Source organism: Accipiter gentilis, chromosome 7 (genome assembly GCF_929443795.1).
Source record: "Accipiter gentilis chromosome 7, bAccGen1.1, whole genome shotgun sequence".
Lineage (NCBI taxonomy): Eukaryota > Metazoa > Chordata > Aves > Accipitriformes > Accipitridae > Astur > Astur gentilis.
The window spans coordinates 4,497,974-4,513,454 of NC_064886.1; the positions used below are offsets into that span (position 1 = coordinate 4,497,974).

At 54.4% G+C, this 15,481-nt stretch overlaps 1 protein-coding gene across 5 annotated transcripts in view; it reads right to left on the reverse strand.

Moving 5' to 3' along the window:
• The window catches only part of MSI1 (musashi RNA binding protein 1), a 44,950-nt gene that overhangs the window by 19,809 nt on the left and 9,660 nt on the right, over nucleotides 1–15,481 (reverse strand). For 2 of the 5 annotated variants that reach the window (XM_049804198.1, XM_049804196.1), the window contains exons 1-6: nucleotides 11,600–11,776; nucleotides 11,195–11,235; nucleotides 10,962–11,043; nucleotides 10,764–10,848; nucleotides 5,976–6,017; nucleotides 4,133–4,225 (exon numbers count right to left, since the gene is read on the reverse strand). In XM_049804198.1, the coding sequence (XP_049660155.1) occupies nucleotides 4,133–4,225; nucleotides 5,976–6,017; nucleotides 10,764–10,848; nucleotides 10,962–11,043; nucleotides 11,195–11,235; nucleotides 11,600–11,658 (402 nt within the window). In that variant the 5' untranslated portion in view covers nucleotides 11,659–11,776. Of the gene's footprint in view, nucleotides 1–4,132; nucleotides 4,226–5,975; nucleotides 6,018–6,420; nucleotides 7,358–10,763; nucleotides 11,044–11,194; nucleotides 11,236–11,599; nucleotides 11,925–15,481 lie in introns of those variants that run through there. The other 3 variants (XM_049804199.1, XM_049804195.1, XM_049804197.1) reach the window with 3 other exon arrangements.

Sequence of the window (15,481 nt, forward strand, 5' to 3'; positions counted from 1 at the left end):
AATCTCTTCCCCCCCAAAATAACAGAGAACAACATGTTCCCACAGGCTGAAGTAGAAAAGGAGGAAGCTGAGACACAAGCTCCTCTGAGGCATCCTCATACGTGTTGAACTAGACGGAGGACTAGCTATGCCTGAGGTGGTAGGTGCAAGATATCTTCCACCTCTCTTTCTGTTTCAGGTTTCAGTGAGGGTGGTAGCCTGAATCTAGAGAGGCTGTTGAAATACTTCCTTGTGCAGTCTAAGGATCTCCAACACCATCCAACTTAAGCCAAGACACTTGGCTACACACACTGTGAATGCAATTCTTTCCAGGACTTCAGTCCTACAGTTGAAAAAATAATCTCCTTTAGAAAGCATGTCCGTGGCCTTAGCTTGCATCTCAAAGAGACTTGAGTTTTGGAGCCAGAACTGTTTCCTAGAGATCCTGCTATGTTCAAAGCCCTAGCAGCTGCACCTGACAAACCATAGCCAGCTTGAGTGCACTTCTCAGTCTCTCTCACTGTACTAAAAAACCAAACCAAAACAAAAAAACCCAGCCACCTTTGTGTTTTCTTCCTCAGGAAAACAGCAGCCCATATTTTTCAATCACAGTTTTGGAAGAAAAAAAAAATTAAAGTGATCCTTCTTTGAAGCAGAGAAACTCACACTGTATTTGGGATCCTCTTTGAAGCTTTACCTTTTGTGCCTGTTAAAACCAAGTATTTTGATATGAAGAACTGGGGTGCCAGCCTCTCCCTTTCTTCCTTTATCCCTAAGTAATACTCATGGATTTCCTCCTCACGCATTTTCATTTTTCTTTTGCCACTTCCATTTTACAGAGCTGAGAGAAGGTTTTGGATGCAGCAAGGAAAGAAAACAAAACAAAAATAGGAGTAAGCGGAAATGCAAAAATGGAAAAATCAGGCTTTGGAATTTTATTTTATGAAATGGGGAACCATTTCATCTCCAGCCCAAGCAAACTTCCATTTTTTTCCTGCTAATAGACACGCGAGGTATGTTGCTTCTGACCCAAGATGCACCAACGCTAACTACCTTGGTAGACTTGTGAACTGCAGGTCACTGATTTGGGCCAGAGAGAACATTATGATAATCTAATTTGACCTCATCCGTACTGCAGGCCATAGCACTTCCTCTCGTAATTCCTACAGCTCTCTGTCTGGACTAAAATGTATTTTTCAAAAAACATCTACCCTAATTTAAAGGCTTTAAGTGGTGGCAAATCTAACACATGCTTAGGCTTGCGGCCTAAGGGTTACCTAAAAGATAACCTTTACGCAAAACCCATTCAGCAGTCTGTACTCCCTTGTCCTTAGAAGCAGGGGATGATCTCTCCCTGAAGCTGAGATACAAATGGAGCTTGCCACTGGCTTCTCAAAGATTGACTAAAAATCACCCCCAGGAACCTGGTACCTTGATCTTGAGGAACCAAGACAGGATGACTTCATGCTCCCCGCTCTCTCCTCTCTAGATCCTAAGTGTTCCCATACCTCCCTGGACAGGCAGGAAGAAAGAGGAACAATTTTTCTCCTGACAGATCCTAAAAAACTGTGGGGCTGCTTGAAAGAAGAGGTAGCATAGACAAAGCCATTTCCTCAGAGGGTGAGTCCTCCAAGGAAATGCTTCAAAAGGGCATCCTTAACAATTCCTTCTCAGATAGTCCCAATCCAATTGGCCCAAATGACTTAGAAAATATTTTCTCAGACAGGCTTTCCAAGATGAGGATAACACAACAAGCTTCACCACCTCTCACTTAAAGGTGCCACAAATCGAGGAAATGAAGACCACAGAGTGAAATGCCAAGAGTTTCTCTAAAGAAGGGATCCTAGGAGACCTCTGAAAGCTAGGAGGCCCCAGAGTATCATAAGCAAACACCAAAAGAGCCTGTGTATCAAAATCATGTTTCTCCATGAGTCACATCTGAAATTGAAGGCAATGGGCTTTTCTTAGTCCTGGAAACCACAGAGCGGTGCATTCAGAGTGCAGAACCCCAGAGCTGATGGCCACAGAGGCTCTCCTCTGAAACACGCTTTCCCACTGATCCTGTCTGTCAGCCACACAGAGCTACCAACTTGGAGAGAATTTCTCAGGAAACAGTTCTCCTGGCCTTTGGTGAATTATTTGAGGCTTAGCCTGGAAGATGGTTACAGGCCAGGAGAGATGCTTTATACAAGAGCTTTGAGGAGTCTCTCCTCAGCTGAAACAGCCAGGTGAGTCAGAAAACTGCCCCAAAAATGGAGAGTCAATCTGACCAGCCCTGACCTCTCCCCACAGAAACTCCACAGAGCCAAGAGGCCAGCTGCATCGGCCCCATGCAGATTTTGAGCACCGGATGTTGTCCAGGATGCTGGTTCTTTGGAAATGAATTGCACTGAGCTATGCAGAACTCTCCCTTCTGCCCAGTCCCAAGAAAACAATCTGACACAACCAGTTCTTGCCGGTCGTCTGACGTCAGGACCCCTTTCAGCACATGACCATTAAACAAGAGGAACACAACAGCGTAACGCCCCAAAAGAACTGGAAAGTTCTTCTCAAACTAGAGCAACCATAACTGCTTGTAAACAAGAGTGCTACATGACATGCTTCTGCTTCAAATTAACAGAGGTACAGTTAAGGTGAAAAGGGGATTACATCCAAGACATTTTGTTTTCCTATCAAACGCATTCAGCAGCAGCACAGAAGCATATGCCAGTCAAACTAACAACCTTCAGACCACACAGACAACACCACCTTTACTGGTGACACCTTCAGTGACACCATGTAAAAGCTCTTGAAAACACAACAGAGTTTGCTTATTTCTAATAGAAAATAAAACCACTCAGAGCTAAAACATGGAGGTATCTGACCACTTTTGCTATTGCCACTTTCTCTTAGGATTGAATAGAAATACAAAGGAGTCCCACTTTGCAGTCATGATAGCATCCCAGGACATTCAGATTTGACTTCAGAAGCTGAACAAAGGTACTGAGCAAACACTTGTTCCAAACTCTGCCCAAAAGTTCCAACAATATCGCAAAACTGGTTACAAAACTCCCCTTCCTTTCACCAATTAATGTGCCTTAACATAACATTACCCTTTTTGCAGGACCTTTCAGAAGGAAATTAATACCAAAGCCTTCATCCCTCACACTCTACAGTTCCCATGGTACTTTCCTCCACGATCCTATCAGCAACATCATGGCCAGATTACCACGCAGCAAACTGTGTTCTGCCCCACTAGCCAGGCAGGAAGGTCCCAACAGCTACAGAATCCAACACTTCCTGCCTCAAACAGCAAGCCCATGAACACCACCGAACAACAGTCACAGTGCCCTGCCCCAGAGGTGACCACATTCAGGGTTTGGGTATGATGATCCCCATCAGTTCCAAATCCCATTAAAAATCTTGAGATCCTTCAGTCTAATACTTCTGAGATTGCTCCTGGGGATGCTCACAACCTCCTGACGCAGCTGAAAGGCCAAGACTGAGTCCCCTTCTATCCTCCAATTCGGTCCTGACTCACAATCTGCACACCTGGCTGTCACGGACCACGGCACAAGTGTCTTCCATCCACCCTTCCCTGAGCCACCAGCTGGCACAGAAGAGCCAGACCAACACAAGGGACAGCCATAGTGCCAGATTTTCTTCAAACATCCAAAAATAACATCACCACTTGCCCAAGACTCAGCAGGAGAAGTTTCAGGACCAAAAGGCTTATTTTTAATAAAGAATTACCAAAATATCAATTACAAAGCTTCAAGTTAGAAATAGGCCAAAATCACAGGTTTGATGCTGCAGCCACTCTGTTAGGAGCGTCTACAAAACTTCCTCCAGTGTTAGAACAAACTGCAAATCTGCGGGCCACAGGAGGCCTCTGGATAGGGGAAAAACTGGAAAACCATTTCCCCTAGCCCAGGTCCTACCGACTCCAGGAACAAGCACAAACTCTTTGTTTCAAATCATTACAGCACAGGAGTCACTGGCTGTAGCCCCTACAAAGACATTACAGCCAGCCAGCATCTGTAACTGACCTTGAATCTACTTAACCCCATGCAAAAGGCTTGCAAGCTCCTAATCCCGCCTCCACAGAAGTTCAGAAAACTCCTTTTTGCCCCAGAAGCAACAGCTTTGATCCAATACCACTCAAGAGACTTACCTTCCCAAACTGCTCGAAATATTGTTTCACATCCTCCACAGTAGTGTTCACAGACAGACCACCCACAAATATCTTCTTCGTTCGGGTCACCATCTGGAAAAGGGAAGGACAGGAATTCACCGAATAAACCCAGAGCGAGCAAAGAACAAGACTCAAAAGGCCACTAACTCCCCTCTGCTGCTGGGAAGCGCCTGCCCCATTGCTGCAGCTGAGCTTCCACCTCCTCGAAGCCCTCTGGCTAAACACGGCTGGCAGATCCGTCCCACGCCGGACCCCAGTTCATGCTCTCACCCTCGCGCCACCCCATCATGCTTGCCAGCACCCAACCACCACCTCCTCCTCGGACAGCACATTACCAGCCTCTCCCCTCACTAACCTGCTGCCTCTCCCTCAGCACCTTCACACTGCCCCAAAGGCGTGGGGCAGGACTGTCCCCTCCCCAGCCCTCCAGCTCCTCTCGCAGCCCTGCCACTTTGCACAGCCAGCCTCCTCCAGGCTCCCCCAGAGATGACTGCTCTGCTTCCCAGAGCAGAAAGACGGGCAGGAGGCCTGCCAGCGCAGGTAGGCTCGCCAGGCTTCGCCCTCCTAGTTCGCAAATTGCAAAGCATCTGGTCTTGCACGGAATAAGCCTCATTTGGCACCCATTCCCCAGTCACTTAAAAGGACCCCAGTCAACTCCCAGTTAAATCTCTTTTGCCTTCGCAAGACGGCAAAGAGAGGATCCCTCTGCCACTTGTCACTTGTGCAGCTGGAACAAGAAAGAAAACTAACTACCCTGAGAGGGGCCATTGCTGCCAGGCTGAGGCACACCGACATCCTTTGAACCGGCTCTCCAGCTGCATCCTCCCCTTAGCTGCTTGGCTACACCCCTGCTCTCAGAGGAACACATGGTCCTAATTACCCCAAGGAGCATAGGGCTAATCCGCAGCAATTCCCTGGCTTGGAGAGCAGCCCGTTCTAACACTAAAGCACCTTCTGTCACCAAACTGCTTAATGGAATTAACCCAATTCCTACCATGTGCTTCCTGGCTCCAGTTACTTGGGATACCTGCTCACCAATTGTTCTCAGTGCCTGATCCCCCTTACTTCCCTCCTGGCACCAGTCCCCTCTTCCCTCTATGCTTCTTGACACTGCTTCTCCCCAGCTCTTTCTCCTGCGACAGCACTTGGAATAGAGACTCTAAACTTTAAAACTCCCATCCAAGAGCAAAGTTAAAGGGTGACCCCAAAGTCTAAAGACAGTCTCCAGCCTGCTGCTGGCTCCTCAGTTAAAAGTTTCTAGCTGCACGCCTGGAAAAAGTTCCTGCAACTGCGCATTTCAATGCCAAAGCCTCCCGTAGATAAGGTCCAACACCTGCCTTTTCCAGTGCTGAAGCACACAAGGGCATTTCACAGAATGAAATCCTTCTCCCCCTCCCTGCCATTCCTACACCTATTCGTACACACACCTGTGCCTACACACGACCCTCTTTCCACGTGTCTCACGTTGCAGCGTGGAGCTGTTCTGCATCTCCTAAGGCCTTAAACTTCCAGACACTGGCTGCAACCTTGGATGGACTAAGTTCACCCTGGGCAGCATTTATTTCACCAGCTCTAACCAGTGCATCCTAAAGTACAACCGAGGGACCTCCTGGTTCCTCCAGCGCCGCACAAACCCCCAGCGCTGCACTGCAAGCCCGACAGGAGCGCACCGCGGTGCAGCGCAGCAGCTCCCGCTCCAGGTGAGTCCTGAGCAAACCCCAGCAAACCCCGTTGTATGCACTGCCAACATTGCACGGAGGGACAAGATTCACCGCCACGAACTACGCCCTTTGGGGTGGCAAGGGCTGCCCGCAGTGCTTACCTTGGGCTGTGCTCGGCGGGGGAACGCTACCTTCGGGTCAATCTGAAAGAGATGTGGGGAAGAAGAGGTGAACACGCTTTTGCTGCCTATTTACAGATGCAGGGTTTCCTCCATGTGCACGGCTGTCTCTGCCCACGTGGCACCTTGCTAAAAACCCAAAGAATCTACCTGAGGTGCATAAAATGAAGCTGACTGCAGACATCTTTCCCTCTCAGTAAGGTGTAATCCAGGGAGACTACAAGTCCCAGCATGCAGTGGTCTGTCTCCGGCTGAGCGCTGGCCAGACGCACCCGAGAACCCATCACATGCTGGGATTAACAGGCTCGGCTGCACCCTCCCACTCAGCCTTCCCCTGGGTGCCCTGCATCACCGGCCTCATATTAAAAGTGCTTTTTTTTGCCTTTTTCCTCTCCCCTTCCACTCTACCTACAAATACAGAGCTCACCTGGGTAGTAACTGGGCAGAAAAGAGGCAGCGCACAAAAAGCCAAACACTTCATCCCACAAAACACAGGGTAAAGAAATAAAAGAGCACACAGGACGGCACAAATTAAACCGAGGAGTCCAAAGCCCCACAGGCTGTAGAGGCTGTGGCTGCAGGGCAAGCGTGCTGCCCCTCTCCCCAGGCTGCGCTGCACACAATGACGCGATGCCTCCCCTCCGCAGGCTGAGCCCTCCATTGTGCCTGTTCAGCTTCTCTATAAACCTGCTGCCGGCCGGAGCTGCCGGTCCCCGTGCCGCCATCCAGGTGCCGCACGTTCTGCTGGGCTCAGCACGGATGAGCGTGTGCCTGCATTGGCCTCACACTACCACAAAAGCCAGGACAACACTAACGCAGCTGCAAGCCAAACACCCACGAAGCCTCCTCTCCTCCTCAGCCACCATCTCTCTCTTTATAGCCTATTTTTACAGCAACTCCTGTAAAGTTACATCACACCAGGGATGATCCAGACCTACAAATCAGCTTACAAAGACCTGTGGTAAAGGCAGGTCTGGCTCATCCCCGCACTTGGACAGGCTGCAGCTGGGAGGGCGGCCTTGAGCGTTGTCCCATCAGCCCGGCAGCTCAAACAGCCCAAAAGGAAGCTGTGTTTCTCCAGCTCCTCTCGCTGCTTTGTTCAGCTTCCCAGCCTGGCCACCCTCCCATCCCGCATCCTTTCACTTGTCACACAGCCCCGGAGCTTGGCCTCCCTGTGCCCTTCCACCAGCTTCTCTCCCTGCCTTCCCCACCTCCATCCTGACTCACAGCCTACAACATAAATAAACTCAGCACGCAAGTAAACAGAGGCAAAAGTGAAGAGCACAAATAAACTCAAAAATAAACCTCCCTCCCCAAGCTCCAAGCGCCAGCAGATTAGCATACCCTCCGGTGCCTCCCTGGGGCATCTGAACCATCCCTCCCCTCCTTGCGCGCGCGCGCGCACACACACACACACACACACCACAGCTTCCTGGCTAGTGCAGACACCCACAGCGAATTCTGAGGACAGGGGACGGCAGGAGACCAGGAGGTTGATGGCAGATAATAAGCAAAAACAATAATCTACTGTCTTTTACTTCTCAGCCAGTGTCATTCAGCTCCTGCCAAGAAGATGCTTTCATACTCAGCAATGCTAAGCTCAGCCTCATTTTCTCATTACCCTGAGTGTGATCAACTGGGCAGAGATAACGTGTCCTCCTGGCTGGAGGGAGCAGGCAGTCATTTCACAAATTCTTCTGCACAAGCAGCTATTGTTGCAGGTAGAGGGAGGCCAGGGCGACTGACTGCAGGGGCAGCCCTGGGAACACGCGGAGGGGAGCAAGTTCAGTGCCGGACTCAAGTTACTCGCACTGGACTGCTCTTCGGTGGCTGGAGTCTTTCTAATTAAAGCAAAAGCACCAGTACCTTATTCCCTCATTTCTGGTGTTAAAACAAATAGCCCTGGAGGAGTTGCGTTTCAGTGTCAACCACTGACGTAATGGATCCTTTTTACAAACCTAGATAGAAACCTGCTAAGAGTAAGAGCATTCAGAACTGCTCAGATTGTATCCAAAAAAACAAAACCCCGAGATCAGGCTGCAGTGAGTGGAAGTCACCTGAGCAGAAACCATTTCCACTTCACCCCACAAGGCTTTGGGGATGAGGAATTCCACTGATGTTGCAGGTGTACCAGTGGGCCGGCCGGCCTCCTCAGTAACACTCTTCGAGGCACCTACGGCACCATTTAATAGCTCAGGTCACGTAACTCCTGAGTTAACCTGGCTGGTATCGGTGCCCCAAAGCAGGGAGAGGGCAGGTAAGGACCCGCGAGACCTCCCGGCTGGGTTTGTTCATTCATCGCACCTCCACAGCTACCTTCGCTCTGTTGGTCTGCGCTGTCCGAGAGCCGCAGATCGCTCCCTCCGCCACAAAAGACAAACCCAGCAAAAACTCACTAACGGCAACAAAGAAACAACAGGGCGACCCAGCACTGCCAAGCCAGCTCTTCCCAGAGCTCATAAAGCAGCAGCTCAAGGCAGCGGTCAGCTGCAGCTTTACAAAGTCACGCAAATCTTTTACCTTGAGACCGCAAAGCCAATTCTCCTATCAAGCGTTTTCATAAATAACCCCGTAGGCTGCTGCTATCAAGCTTACAAACAAAGAGGAGTCTGAAAAGCACAAGGTCTCCCCAGAGAATCGGGCCAACAGCCCTCGTTAGGGTAGGAAGAATCAGAAAACAATGAAGCAACAAGTTGGGCAGACAGTGTCTATCAAGTGCTGCTTGCCAGGAAACACCTAGCCTTTAGAGAAGGCTGTCCTTTCAGGACACCGGGCCTTTTCCTGCAAAGTTTCATAAAACCCTATATTAAGATTCAGATGAGTTTGTGTCATTTAACCCATGACTCACAGCAGAGCCTTTCAGGCTCACAGGCGTACGGAGGCTCCATGCGGTACCACAAGACCAACCTCTCACCAGGCAAAACACCCCAAAACGTCTGACCCAGCTGAAAACCGTGCTAAAGAAAAAAAAGAAAAAGGAAGGGGGGAGAGGATCAAAGTTCCTAACAAAGGAAGGGCCCTCGCGAAACTGCCCCCATTCTCTCCGCTGTGCCGGCGGGGCGAGCGGAGCAGATGCAGCCGGGAATTTCAATGGCTGGCCGGTCCCCACGCGCCACGAGGCCCTTCTGTTCTCCTGCAGCGCTCATCCGCCCCTGCCCTGCCCTGCCCGTCCCTCCCTGCCCTCGTGGGCCGCACGGTGGGCTGCAGAGCGGCTTCGCCCAGGCGGCAGTGGCGGTTTGGGGAGAAGAATGGAGACCGTGGGTTTCAGCTCGCTCCTAGCCCCAAAATGCTTTTGGGATTAGCGCTACAACAGACATCCATGACTTGCCTTTCCAAGAGGGGTCTATGCCAGCCCACAGACTCAGGACGGGACTAGCTGAACAGACACCGTGTTTACACAGGCTAGTAAAAAAAAAAAAAAAAGAAAGAGAAAAAAACAAAGCCCTGGGCCCTCCTCGAAAGACTTTGCCATAACCCTCCCCCAGAGCAAAACTCACTTTACATCACTCCTGAAAGCAGGAGGGCTGGGAGTCCTGAGGACCCAGCCTCGGCCAGGAAGGCTGGGGTAGGTTTAACCGGGAGCTCCCATGGGGAGGAAGGACCTGTGCACATCAAAGGGAGCGATCCAGGCAGTTAAACAGGAACAGACATAAATCTCGCTGCAACTCACGCCATAAACCCTAAGAAAGGGGGTCTCGCTCTCCCGCCCTCTCCCTTCTGCCAAGATAAAGGCTAGGACGCACGAGCCACGCGCTGGAGGAAACAAAGTTGTGCGTTTGGACTCCTCGGCAGCCCGTGCCCGGAGCCAGAACCTCTCCCCTCGCCGTGCCACCCCCTCGCAGCCCCCGCCGCTCCTCCACCCCTACCCTCACCTTCACCCCAGGGCAGCAATAAGGAAAAGGAATTCAGGGGAAGGCAAGTCACTAAAACTAAAGAGAAGGGACCTCCCACTCAGACACCTCACCCCCACCCCCCCTGAAACAGCCTGCACATCTCCCAAGCGCCACAGATTTGCAAGGCAGGACCGGGCACGATACGACACCGACCCAGGGAACCACCGAAATCTTTCCGCTGGCCCAACCAGGGCACCTCATCAGTCCCCACTTGCAGAGCGAGGGCCAGACCCGCGGCCGCTCCGAGAGGCCGGTGGTGGCCCACATGGGCGGGCGCTAGCCACGCTTGGAGACAATAAAGTCTTGAACCTCCATGACCGTTACAAAAAGTTCGCCCGGGGAAACTACGGGAGAGTCTCTGGGGCGTGCAGCACTAAGGCTCTCGGCCGAGGGGAGGGCACAGGCCGCCGCGGCCAGGGGAAGCGGGGCCTGGGTGCTGGGGAACAGCACCCCTGGGGAAGGAGCAGCCCTCGGCAGCGTGGAGGGGGGGAAGGGGCGGCTCCCCTCTCCCCAAACGCAGCCGCATCCATTTCCCAGTGCGAATCCTCGCCCCAAACGCGCTCAGGTGTCCCAGCTCCGAGAGGGCCACGGTCACTCCTCGGAGGAACCTTATGACCGACGGGCGGGAGGAAAACCATCACCGGGATCTGCAGACCCACGCCGGGACGTCGGCCCCGGGTCGACGGCGAGGCCGGTGCTCGGGCAGCAGCTAGGCTACCCGCCGGTGAGAGGGGCGGAGAAGGGGCCGATTGATCCGTATCGGGAATCGATAGTTTACAACCTCTAACTGGAAATCAAACACCGCAATCGACGGCTGCTCCGAGCGCAGCCGCTTCCGCCGGCAAATGCACCCCTGAGATGAGAGAAGTCATCTCACCGTCTTGGAGTCCAGTTCATGTCTGGATTGGGCCAGGACCTTGTCGACGCCAGCCTGGTCCATGAACGTGACGAACCCGAAGCCCCTGAGCCCCGCAGCCCGGGCAGGAGAGGGGATGCGGAGAGAAGAGAGAAAGTTGGTTAAAGTGGCGGCCGGGCCGCGGCGGGGGCGAAGGGAGGCGCGGGCCCGGCCTCTCACCTGGATCTCTTTGTCAGCGGGTCCCGCATCACCAGGCACTCCTTCACCTCGCCGAACTGGCTGAAGTACTCCCGCAAGCCCTCTGCAAGCACAGCGCCCACCGTGGGTGTCCCAGCCCGGCCCGGCCCGGCCCGGCCCGGCCCCGCCGCCCCCACCGGGCTGGGCTCGGCCCCGGCCCCGGCCCCTCCACCCCCGGCCCCGGCGGCAGGTGCGGGGCCGCCGCGGACTCTCACCTTGCGTGGTCTGCCAGCTCAGTCCCCCGATGAACATTTTGCTGCGGGAGGAAGGAGAGAACCGTGAGCGGGGCCGCGCCGGGGGGGGGGGGGGGGCGGCCGCGGCGCCCCGGGGGGGTGGGGGTAGCGGCGGCGGCGGCGGCGGCGGGGCCGGGCGGGGAGGGGAGGGCGCGGATCGGCCATGTTGGCAGCGGCACCGCCGCCGCCGCCGCCGCCGCGCCTGCCCGGGCCGGGGCGGCCGGGGCTGGGGGGGGGGGGGTGTAGGGGGGGAGAGGGAGGGAGGGAGGGAGGGAGGGGGGCGGCCGGGGCCGGGATCGGGACCGGGGGGGACCGAGCTGGGGGGGAGAAGGCGGGGGGGGGGGGGGGGGGGGGGAGGAAGAGCACGGTCGTCCGCCGCGGCGGTACCAGGGGTCGTGCGGGGAGTCCGGGGAGGCGAGGCCGGGCTGGCTGCCGTCTGTCTCCATTCGGACCTCTTCTCCCTGCGAGGAGCGGCGCCGCACTCCCGGGGCAGATGAGCGCTGGAAAAGGGGCCGGACGGACAGGCCATGCTGCCCCCTCCCCCGACCCCTCTCCGCCGGGCGGGGAGGGAGCGAGGGAGGAGGGCCCGGCGGGCACAACCTGCCCGGCTCCTCCCACCCCCGCCGGCCCGCCGGCCGCCCTGCGCATAAAACCCGCCGGCGGCGCCGGGGCCGAGCGCCGGGAGCCGCGCCCGCACCGCGCCGGGGGAGCGCGCCCGGCCCCCGGTGCACGGCGAGCGAGCGAGCGAGCGGGCGGGCGGCGGGAGTCAACCCGGGAACCAGCCGGGAACCCGAGGCCGCTTTGTCCCCGGCCGCGTTCGCCCACCCGCCCCGCACCTGCCCCGGGGCGGCGGACAAAGGGCGGCGGGCTCAGCCCCGCCGCCGCGGAGCCAGGCCTGACCCGGGGAGCTCGGGCTCGCCGCGGCGGACCCCGGCCCGGTTCACCACCACCCCATCCTCCTTTCCCCCCGGTGCGTCGGCGGCACCGGGTGGGTTAAAGCCCCCGGGACCGGCCCCCACCGCCGAGGGCGCTTCCAGGGTGGGACCGGGGCTGCCCTCCTCGCCCCGGTACCCTCAGCCGGGCAGCGGGGAGCCCCGGTACCTTCCCCCCCCTCCCCGCAGCCCGGCGGGGACCCTGCCGGGGGTCAGAGGCTGCCCGGCCTCACCGCTGCCCGCCCCGCACGGCAGTGCCCGGGCTGCACCGGCCACCGGGCCCCGAGCGAAGCCGGCGCAGGGCACCGCGGCGGAACCCCCGCAGCACCAGGTACGAAGAGCCCAGCCTGCTCTCGTCTCTGCCCGCGGTTTACCGGGGAGGGTGGCCAGGCTGCCCCCCCGCCCTCCACCGCCAAGTCACAGCGCAGTTTCTTGCTCGTTCAGATTGACAGACAGACTCGTGCCAAGCTCCAGCCTCTCTTTCTCTCCACGGCCACACAAGTTCATCCACATACTGATGGCTTCTGGAGCAGGTCTGTGCGCTCTCTGCCTCTGCTCTTGGGCAACCCGGCCTGGGTGGCCAGAGGGGCTCAGCGAGGAACAAATGAAATACCTGCAAAGCCAGAGTCAGGTGAGAGTTGTAGCCTCTCCTGACCATGTCGTGCATCGCTCTGAGAGAAGGCACTTGTTTGCATCTGTGGCACATCAGAACAGAGCAGTGTACAAAAGCTCTGGTGACGGTTGCTGCGAGCCCCTCTCATTGCAAGAGGGTATCGCAGGGTCCCAGGCATGTGCCGCTGTGCTGCCAAATATTTCTCACATGCATCTCTAGCTCCGCTCCTTCCAGCACGAGTCTCCCCTGTACCCTCTTGCCGCCTAGAGCGAGGTATTGACAGCTCTCAGGTCAGTGCCATCCTCATTTGACCTTTCTTCCCCTTCTCTCATGGCTGCTTTCCCACGTGCCAATATACCTCATCTCCCTGCTGAAGAAGAACCAGGACACCTTTGTTTCAAGAAGACTTTGCAATAGTATCTTTCATTACATGGGCTCATCCCAAGGCCTGTGGCTGCAACTCTGAGTTAAATTCATCCCCTGCTTGTTAGCTCTGCCAAACCACCATTCACCCACTCCATTTCCTGAGCTGGGTCAGTGGCACTATCCTGTCTCCTGGCCCTGTACCTGGGCACAGTAACACACTCGACACCAGAGACTTGGTAGGGAACTGTCCTACACAGCAGCCCAGCTGTGGCCGCGGAGCAGCCGCAGCTTCCACTGCCACCAGTCCAGGCTGAGTTTCTTCTCCAGAATAACCCACTCATCGTTCCACAGGGCTGAAGTCACCACTTTGGGTGGAGATGCCCCCAGAGGCAGCTGGGCTGGTGCAGAAGAGAAATATAAATAACAACATGCAGAGGTGGTACTGCAGCTGGCAGTGACGGGGAAGGGCTGCACGGCCAGCAGAAGGAGGGGTGCTGAGGCAGCAACCCAGCCATCTCCCCTTGTACGACCTGAGAAACCTGGACAGTAGCCGGGCTGTCAGAAAGCCACCGCTGCCGCCTGCCACGCTGCCCAAACTCACTGCTGCTGCGCTGCCTCCTGGCACCTGCTCTCTCCAATTTGGATGGCAAATACTCCAAAGTGGCGACTAACGTTTTCAAGTCACCTGGCACAGGTTTTATGCTCCGTAATTGCCCAAACTAGGCACAGTACTAATGCTAATTAAACACAAGAAAGAAAAAAAGAAATAAGAGCTCAGCATTGGACACACGAAAGGATAACATCTCTTGGTTTACTACCAGTGCATTGCTATAATTTTAAATGTGTGTTATTTATGAGACAGATAAAGTAGACCTCTGAGGGACACAGCGTTAAAAGGCTTCATTGTATCTTTTTTTGCATTATGCTTATTATTTTATTCTCTTTTTCTCCACCAAAATAATATCGGAGAAGGGAGAACAGGGTCAACGTGAGTTAACATCTGTGAACATCAGAGGGGAAAAAAAAGTGAGCATTCAGGAAGATTTGGATAGAGGATGTGGTTGGACTTGCATCGCTGGGAATGACATCGTACCACGTAACTTATTCCGAAGCCCTTTTCAGAACACACAAGCAATATTTTGTATTTCCACCTTAGGACCCCAAAGTGCTTTGTAAATACCAATTCATTTATCTCTGTAACACACAAGACAGCGGGTCTTGAAAAATCTGTTGATTAGTGACAGGAGGAAGCTTTCCTCATGGAGAAGTAAATATATAAAACATTCCAGACCTTATGATTGGAAAGATGATCTGCCGAATATAAAATAATGCAGCATTGTTTTCCTGGGGCTGCAGACAGACAGCTGTAGTGCCTCTGTGGCTGCTGCTGAGAGGTTGCCAAACACCAGCGAGATTAACAAAACTGCTCAGTTTTCTTGCTGCTATTCAGCGTCTCGTGTGTGGTAGAGTGACACTATCAAAATCATGTCCACTTCCTGCTGAGGAGGATGATTGGCAAAGCTCTGCCCAGCACCAGTGGCAGACACTGGAGTTATTCATGGCGAGAGGGAGGTTCCAAAAAGTGGAGGTTAGGGGAGGGGCAGGGCAGCAGCCGCCTCTTTTCCTCCCTCATCATATAAGGCTTAAGGAGAGATTGTGTCTTGGAGACCTGTCTCTAGCCAGGAGGTTTTGGCAGTCAGGTACTACGAGAAGTTTCGCTTTTCGTTTAGTTTGGACAGTAGATAAACAAACCTGAACTGGAATTCAAATAATTTTTGTAATATTTGCATTACGATGCTGAACATGCAAACCTGGAAGATATTAACTGCAGCTCCATAGGCAGCCTGGGGGCAACGCCAGTCTCTGGCAGCGGCTTCCAGTGGTGCTCGTGGCTGCTTTGGAAAGGATGCTGACCCTCTGGAGAGGCTGATGGCAAAACCTCCCTGCTAGCCCATGCACGAGGCAGCCAGGGGTGTCTGCCTCAAAGGGAACCCGCCGCTCAGCCACCTCCTGCTTGGCAGGAGCTGGCTTGGGGCAAAAGTCAGGCACATAGCGGGAGAAGAGCTATTTAGAGAAATTTAATTATTCAGACTCCTCTCAGGTAGGGAGGAGGGACAGAGTCAGCAACAGGAAGAGAGGAATGGCTGCAAAGGCACCGAGGATTTCTTTGCTTCATGTAAGAAACCTCACGGGGCAAGATTCGCAATGGGAAAACAGGCTACATGGTGCAGAGCATTGAAGAACAGGGTGAGAAAGAATAGAGGAGAGGAACAGGGCTGTATGCAAGACAGGATAAGAAAAGAGAAACATTAGGTGTGGGTGAATGAAGAGCAGGAGAAAGGGGATTATGAACAGTAG